Genomic DNA, 8,405 nt, shown 5'->3' with positions numbered 1-8,405 from the left:
AATATAGTTCCAAAAAAACTTTATGTCGTCTTTGATCCCATTCTGAACATTTTTCATGTATTGTTTAATGATGATAGATTTAATGCAATTTAAAAATTATTTCCAGAAATTATACTGGATGTTAGGACTACCTATAAGATGATTTCAAACATATCAAAATATGTTAACATAAATTTATTTATTTATATTTTTTGAATATTTATTCTTGTATGATACCACCTTCTTTAATTTATTATTATTTTATTTTTATTTTTGATTTTGTTTTATTATTATTCTTATTTATAAATATATGTTCTCGCAAAACTCTGTATGTTATAACTATGTAATTATACTCTCTATGGAATGTGTGGGATTGCACTTACCTCCCCACATTTTGAAATAAGGAATATTATTATTATTAACTTTTTTATATTAATTTTATTTTTTATTTGAAGTGCTTTTAGATCGCATCTCGCGTACATCTCCAACATTAAAAGATAATGATTTAGCGAAACTGAGGACAAACATTATAAATAGATTCAGTTTCAATTTAGCCATATACTTTGTGAGTGTTGCTCTGATTCTACGCATGACCATTATTGGTCGACGGCATCACCCACTGAAGAAAACAAGGTACGAACAACTTCTATAATATAATTGTCAAAACTAAAAATATCCCTCTAAAAACTATCGTATTACATAGTATGTAGAGTTTAATATCACCTGAAAAATATTTTAAATCATTTGTTGACTTGTCTAATGTAATCTGACGGCTCCCGTAGTCGAGGGGTAAGGCTCTCGACTAGCAAGCCGAAGGTTGCGGGTTCAAATTTCATTTGATTATTTTCTATTATTTCACAAATTATTGATTGAAAATAATATTTAATATATTCGCACCACGTTACTCATAGTATCGCCCTAGCGAACAAGCATCATTCAGAATTGAAACTTTGATTGAAATGGCTTTAGCCGTGTTTGTTGACCTGATCTGAAAAGTCAAGTTCTCCTCCATCTTTCTCTTCCCTATTTCCTTCCCCTATCCACTACCTTCATCCTCACAAGTTGTGAGTAACAACTTACCCCAATTGGGGGGGCCATAGCCTCGCTGGCTCCAGATGGTTGAGAGCAGTTGGGACTCTTATGAGGTATTCACGTAAAAAAAACAACTATCCTTTCTGAAGAAAACACGTTATTCTTTTGCATAAATATATAATTGAATTTGTTTGAAAATTTTGAACTTTGGAAAATTATATCTTATTTCAATGCACTCGGATTTTCATTGAATTTAAGTGTCATTTTCAAAATTGGAACTGATTGTGTGAAGAATTCAGAGAAGCCATAAACTACCTACCCATGATATAAACAAATTTTAAGAAATTTTTTATTTCTACATTTGAAAAGTGCACTTATTTGTTTAAATTACTTAAGATTAATCTTCACAATTAAAATCAGTTTGTGTGATTTTTAAAACGGTTATTATTTATTATTAACTAGTTTTACTAAAAATATTCATTAGAATCGGAAATTTCCGATCGTTGCTAATTTGGCAACAAAAAAATAATTCATCATTGAAGACAATATTAACGACTCTCAAAGGAGTCTGAAAAAAAAATCAGAAAAATGTTCCGTGACATTTAGGAATTAAACCCGGGTCCTCAGTCTGTGCTCTCTACGTAAGCAAAATGAAGATGATGTTCTTGGTCGAAGTATGATTAAGTTCAGTTAAATATGACCGAAGGGAGTGGGGTCGGGTTAGCTCAGTGGTAGAGTAATATACCGCTATTTCCTCCTCTAATCTCGTGGCGAGCATCCTGGAAAGGACGAATTATTAGTTTTAGAATTATTAACTAAGGAATTACTTGCATAAACTCAAAAATTAACATTTTTTCGGATTCACTGCCCAAATTCAAACGTGGCATCATGTCAATAATTTAAACTGTTAAATGCGCATACATATGCACGCACATACAAACACATACATACACCTACACACACACACACATACACACACCCTCACACACACCCTCACACACACCCTAACACACACTCACACATTATACACATACACCTATATACTACACACGTCACATGATAATTAAGGAATAAACATGCCACTTATCAGATATTACAAGGAAACATATCATAGGTACCCAACATAGAATATCTAATGTAAATTGATTCATCACTGTAAATCATGTACTGTTTGTTTCTATAACATAAAAGAAAATTAAAAAATCGGTGCTTAAATTCATTTTCCATACATTCTGATGGCAACATGCTACAACTAGCGCCTCCTAGCGGCCTGAACTGTGCGCTATGGTTTTCTTTCATACATTTTAATCACTTAATACGACACACCATGATTTGATGATTCTAATGGATTAATGATTTTATTGGATTCTTTGTGAAATATATCAATATATTTATTTTACTTTAGTAAATTGTAGAAATCGAAAAAAATAGGTGACCAACACACGACCGTACAACTTTTTATTTATGCATAAAAAATATTAAAGCTACTATTAACTCTTATATGCCTTCGATGGCTAAGAAAGATAATAAAATACTTTTCTTTTCAATTTTCTTCAATTTCTTATTGAATAGCATCCGAATATGGGGTATGTTTTGAGGCTAAAGGTAGAGGGGAGGAGGATGGAGATAGTTGAAGGAAGGTGAGGAAGTACCTGACTATTCAAATCTGTTTACCAACCATAGATAAAGCCATTTCAAGCAACGTTTCGATTATGAATGGTGGCCTTTCATTCGGGCGATACCGAAAGTATCTAACATTCTGGAATGTGCCGCAAATAAAATAACTATGATTTTAAATGAAACCCTTGACCTTTGGATTGTATCTACTCGTGTCTCTTTTGCTGAGAACTTCGATTATTTTTTTTAATCGATGTTTATAAGAACGATAGGTTACAACATAGCTATTAGACAAATGACTTTGAAACGTCTGGAATGACGCGATAGCACGATTTTAGTTAAATTCGATTTTTTAAAGGGGACTTATTGAGAAAAAGTCAAAAAGAGGGTATTTACAATTTGGTGAGCATTCTAGATATTTTGACAGTCTTTGGCGATGATGATTTTGTACATTTTTGATTTAATGAAATATTAGAAACATTTAAAAAAAGGTTTTAATAAATAATTATAAATTGAAAAAAATTAAAACAATTTTATTTGTAGGATCTCATACAAGTTAAGAGGCCGGTTTGATTTAGTGTCCCAGCCTTGTGATCTAGAAGGTTTTGTAGGATCTCATACAAGTTAAGAAGCCGGTTTGATTCAGTGTCCCAGCCTTGTGATCTAGAAGGTTTTTTAGGATCTCATACAAGTTAAAAAGCCGGTTTGATTCAGTGTCCCAGCCTTGTGATCTAGAAGGTTTTTTCGGATCTCATACAAGTTAAGAGGCTGGTTTGATTCAGTGTCCCAGCCTTGTGATCTAGAAGGTTTTTTCGGATCTCATACAAGTTAAGAGGCTGGTTTGATTCAGTGTCCCAGCCTTGTGATCTAGAAGGTTTTGTAGGATCTCATACAAGTTAAGAAGCCGGTTTGATTCAGTGTCCCGGCCTTGTAATCTAGAAGGTTTTGTAGGATCTCATACAAGTTAAGAGGCCGGTTTGATTCAGTGTCCCAGTCTTGTGATCTAAAAAGTTTTGTTCTAGAGCCCTATCCATCTGCGCTTTTTAAAAAATGTTTTTTCAAACGAATATTGCCTATGTTAGTTTTCTTATTTCTGCAACTCTTTAAGATGACATTTTTTATGACAATGTTTGAAAAACTCCTGCCATCATTAAATACCGAAGATGTTGCTTGTGCAATGATGGAGTACTTAGCTAACACATTTGATGGGGTTCAGATGCGTTTGTTGTCACAGCTACTAACCGGTTTATTTCGATTTTTTTTTTAAACGAATATTGCCCATGTTATCTATTGTATTACTCTGCAACTCTAACCATTCATAAAATGAGAATACGTACCTACATGAATATAAATAAATTATATATGTTAAATATATTAAACGTATTTTTATCGAACCCTAAAGATTTTAGTCTATGGGGATGGAAAGAGATAGAAAGGGATAGAAAGAGTGGATTAGATTATTAATCGTCAAGTTGCAAAACAGAGTTATTAGATGCATAATATATATTTGGTCACAGAGATAATAACTAAATATATTAGATGCACCGCTGAAAACTAGCCGCGTTCCGGAAGAAATTCGGAATGTATAGCTGAGCAGAGTGACCTTTTTGTCAATAGAAGCAATGTAATAAAAAAGTTTGTTGTATAAATAAGTAACAATCTACTGTCAAATTAATGTTTTTATTATAATTATATAGAATCGCGAAATTACTTAAAATTGTTTTAAAATAGTAACATATCAAATGGCCAGATAAATTTCAACCATTCATTTTACATTTCTTTCCCCTTCCCACTTGCTTCAGCCTCACATAACATTTCAAAATCGTTGCTATATCCTCAATGGCCACAGGGTCCAGGAGATGGAACTCTAGAAATATTATCACATTTTTAAAAAGAAAATTTAGAATATTCGTTGGTGTGTTTTAGATGGTGAACTTCCTGATGATAGCGGGACTGGCGGCCGCTTGCTTTGCGGCAAGTGTAGGCGCCCAATGTATCGGAACTGACTGCCTGAGCGGCTGTTCTTCTGCGCTATGCGCCGTTAACCCCGCCGTCTGTAGCAGCTGTCCTCTCATCAACCCTCCGGTCACATGTCCAGCTGGTTCAATTTATAGAAATGGACAGTGTGAAAGTCTCACTATCACTTGCCCAGCAGGGTCGATAATTCAAAATGGAGTTTGTGTAAATACTCAAACAACTTGTCCACAGAATACAGTATATAGAAATGGACAGTGTGAAAGTCTCACTATCAGTTGCCCAGCAGGGTCGACAAATCAAAATGGCGTTTGTGTAAACATTCAGACAACTTGCCCACAAAATACAATATATAGAAATGGACAGTGTGAATCCATCATTATCTCGTGCCCACCGGGATCATCTAACGTGAATGGCGTATGTGTGAGGGAGACAAGTTGTCCACCGAATACCGTATTAAGAAATGGACAATGTGAATCTACATACATCTCTTGCCCAGCAGGGTCAAATTATCAAAATGGAGTTTGTGTAAATACTCAAACAACTTGTCCACCAAATACAGTTTACAAAAACGGACAGTGTGAAAGTCTCACTATCATTTGCCCAACAGGGTCGACAAATCAAAATGGAGTTTGTGTCAATCTTCAGATAAGCTGTCCACAAAATACAGTATACATAAATGGACAGTGTGAAAGTCTCACTATCACTTGTCCATCAGGGTCGACAAATCAAAATGGAGTTTGTGTAAATACTCAAACAACTTGTCCACAGAATACAGTATATAGAAATGGACAGTGTGAAAGTCTCAATATCATTTGCCCAGCAGGGTCGACAATTCAAAATGGAGTTTGTGTAAACATTCAGACAAGTTGCCCACAAAATACAGTATACAGAAATGGACAGTGTGAATCCATCACTATCTTGTGCCCACCGGGATCATCTAACGTGAATGGCGTATGTGTGAGGGAGATAAGTTGTCCACCGAATACCGTATCAAGAAATGGACGCTGTGAATCTACATACACCTCTTGCCCAGATGGGTCAACTTATCAAAATGGAGTTTGTGTAAATACTCAAACAACTTGTCCACCAAATACAGTTTACAAAAACGGACAGTGCGAATTCATCACTGTCACTTGCCCACCAGGGTCGACGAATCAAAATGGAGTTTGTGTCAATCTTAATACAATCTGTCCACCAAATACAGTATTTAGAAATGGACAGTGTGAATCCAACATTATCTTGTGTCCACCGGGATCATCTAGTCAAAGTGGAAGATGTGTAAATGATGTGGTAATTTGCCCACCGGGATCATCGAGCCAATTCGGAAGATGTATAACTGATAGCATAATTTGCCCACCGGGATCATCTATCCAAAGTGGAAGATGTGTAAATGATGTGGTAATTTGCCCACCGGGATCATCTAGCCAAAGTGGAAGATGTGTAAATGATGTGGTAAATTGCCCATCGGGATCATCGAGCCAAAACGGAAGATGTGTAATGGATACGGTAACTTGCCGAGCGGGATCAAATTACGAGAATGATCAGTGTGTGCGTCAACCAATTTGTCAAGCCGGTTCATATCTGGATGGAAACGTGTGTATTCGCCCAGCTCTGTGTCCTCCAGACACATATTTAATGAATAATCAATGCGTACGCCGTTCTACATGTCCAGATGACACAATCGAGAGAAACGGAAAGTGTGAAAAAACCCCTATTGCAATCGACTGCCCTCCTGAGCAATATTATATAGATGGAGAGTGTAAGTCACAAAGAATTACTGCAGTACCTACGCCAATTGTACAAACATCTGGTTATACCAATATTATAAATATTACTAACTTGGTCAATAATACCAACATTGAAAATATTACGACAAATATCAATGGAACGAATATAAATAATATCAATTTGGGTTCTCATGCCACTTCGGGAAACGCGTTGAACGAATCATCTAGCAGCGGAGGGGGATCTGCTCCAGAAAGAATAGTGGATCGTCCATACCCCGTGGCCAAACCTTACCCAGTTCCAGCGCCTTATCCAGTTGTACGGCCGTATCCAGTTCCGAAGCCGTATCCAGTGATCGTGACGAAGAACGTTCCTCAGCCGTATCCGGTGATGGTGACAAAACGGGTTCCCGCGCCGTATCCAGTTCCTAAGCCGTATCCGGTGATGGTGACGAAACAGGTTCCCGTGCCTTACCCAGTTCTTCAGCCAGCTCCGATGCCGTCTCCCTGCACTTCCTTCCAAGGGTGTGCGCAGCCGCCTCCGATGATGTTCCCCCCCATGATGCAGCCCCCCATGGACCTATCCTTACCTCTAATGCAAGGTGGTTGTGAATTCGGCAACTGCGGTCAATCTACAATAGGTATGACTGACCATATAATTATAAAAGCTCTCTAACGTAGGCAAAACGACATAAAGTATGCTCTCTCTATAACAAAGGAATTTTTTTTAGAAAATTGTAAAAAAAACAATTATTATAATTCCCATTTAATAATAAAGTATTACATAATAATCAGTTCGAATTCAGAATTACCCAAACATGCAAAATGCAAAAGAATGATGTGATGAAGAAATTTTCCGATTTTGGTATCCATCAAGGACCAGGGTTATTTACTATAAATGTACGCAGAGCCGGCCTCCAGCCAATCGGCTTCTGGAGCGAATCAAATTTTGGCGCCCCTTGTCAAAACAAGTAGACGCCTAGGTAATCAATTATATTTGATGACTTGTATTATATCTAAGAGCACGCACCTTTTTTCCATCTACGAAATGTAAATATTTCTATATTTCATAATTTTATGTGCATATTAGTGTGATTTATTTTTTGATCTCCATCAAATCCGTTGTGTTTTTGTAAATCCCTAAATATTTCATGGTCTTACATGGGAGCATATTCACAAAAAGTAATTCAATAAAATTTTAAAATAACATAGCCTACCAAAGGTTCGGGATGGGTATTTTTTATGGATTTTATATTCTCGCTCACTATCAATATTTTATTTTACATTTTCCATATTTTCGTAAAACCATTTTACCAGCGGAAATTTCTCTGGTTCATATGTGCAACACAATGTTTTATGGGAAAATTGTCAGGTCAATTTTGTTCCCACCCCCTTCTGCCCTCTTTGCCTACGTTGAATTATTTATCCCCCCGGTTTGTTTGGATTCTTAATAAGTATCTATCTAATAACAAACCGAAACATAAGTAAACCGGTTTTTTTTGGATTCTTTATAAGTACCTATCTAATAATACTTTATTTTTAACAGGTTCCGGGTGCAGCACATGCCTCTGAAAAAATAATTTTTATTATTGGAAACCAAACATATCTACCAAGGACACTAATTATTCAACAGTCATTTTTATGTTAACAATATTGAATTGGTTAAACAAAAAGAAAAAAAATGAATATAATGATAATTATTTAAACTTGTGTTTGTTATTTTTTTATTTTATAAATGAAGAATATATTATTATATTTAGAGTTGTAGGTATGTTAAAAAGTCCACATAAAATAAAATAAATGCATTTTTCACTCGCTTTTTTATTTTTATTTGCAAATCGGCACCTTAGTTGAACAAGGTTTCATTTCTATAACAAAAATAGCTTTCAGAGCCATCGGTGTTGTATTTCCATAGATACTTGTATGATGAAGTTCCATCATCATTTAAGGCTTCCATTTATTTAAAAGGTTTTAACATCACTTCCTGTTTAAATATTTCCCTTTGAAATATTTAAAACTAAAATACTCAGGTAAAACACAAGATTCAACCTAAAAATCAGATAACGGTAAATAGAA

At 35.4% G+C, this 8,405-nt stretch overlaps 1 protein-coding gene across 1 annotated transcript; it reads left to right on the top strand.

Annotated features, from left to right (window-relative positions):
• The first annotated feature begins 527 nt into the window (after window positions 1–527).
• LOC149417024 (uncharacterized) lies at window positions 528–8,129 on the top strand. The gene is made up of 3 exons (XM_089641134.1): window positions 528–612; window positions 4,555–6,970; window positions 7,876–8,129. Exons 2-3 carry the CDS (start codon window positions 4,555–4,557, stop codon window positions 7,899–7,901), a joined length of 2,442 nt encoding a protein of 813 aa, XP_089497260.1. The 5' UTR covers window positions 528–612; the 3' UTR covers window positions 7,902–8,129.
• The last annotated feature ends 276 nt before the right edge of the window (window positions 8,130–8,405 follow it).

Source organism: Hesperophylax consimilis, chromosome 16 (assembly GCF_061612785.1).
Source record: "Hesperophylax consimilis isolate HC1 chromosome 16, BYU_Hcon_1.0, whole genome shotgun sequence".
Taxonomy (NCBI): Eukaryota; Metazoa; Arthropoda; class Insecta; order Trichoptera; family Limnephilidae; genus Hesperophylax; species Hesperophylax consimilis.
This window is presented reverse-complemented; position numbering and strand designations above follow the sequence as displayed.

Bases quoted from the DNA above. Each gene is read 5' to 3' on its own strand.
- LOC149417024 (XM_089641134.1), top strand. From the start codon at position 4,555: ATGGTGAACTTCCTGATGATAGCGGGACTGGCGGCCGCTTGCTTTGCG. The intron at 6,971-7,875 runs GTATGACTGACC...TATTTTTAACAG, and splicing joins CTGCGGTCAATCTACAATAG to GTTCCGGGTGCAGCACATGC.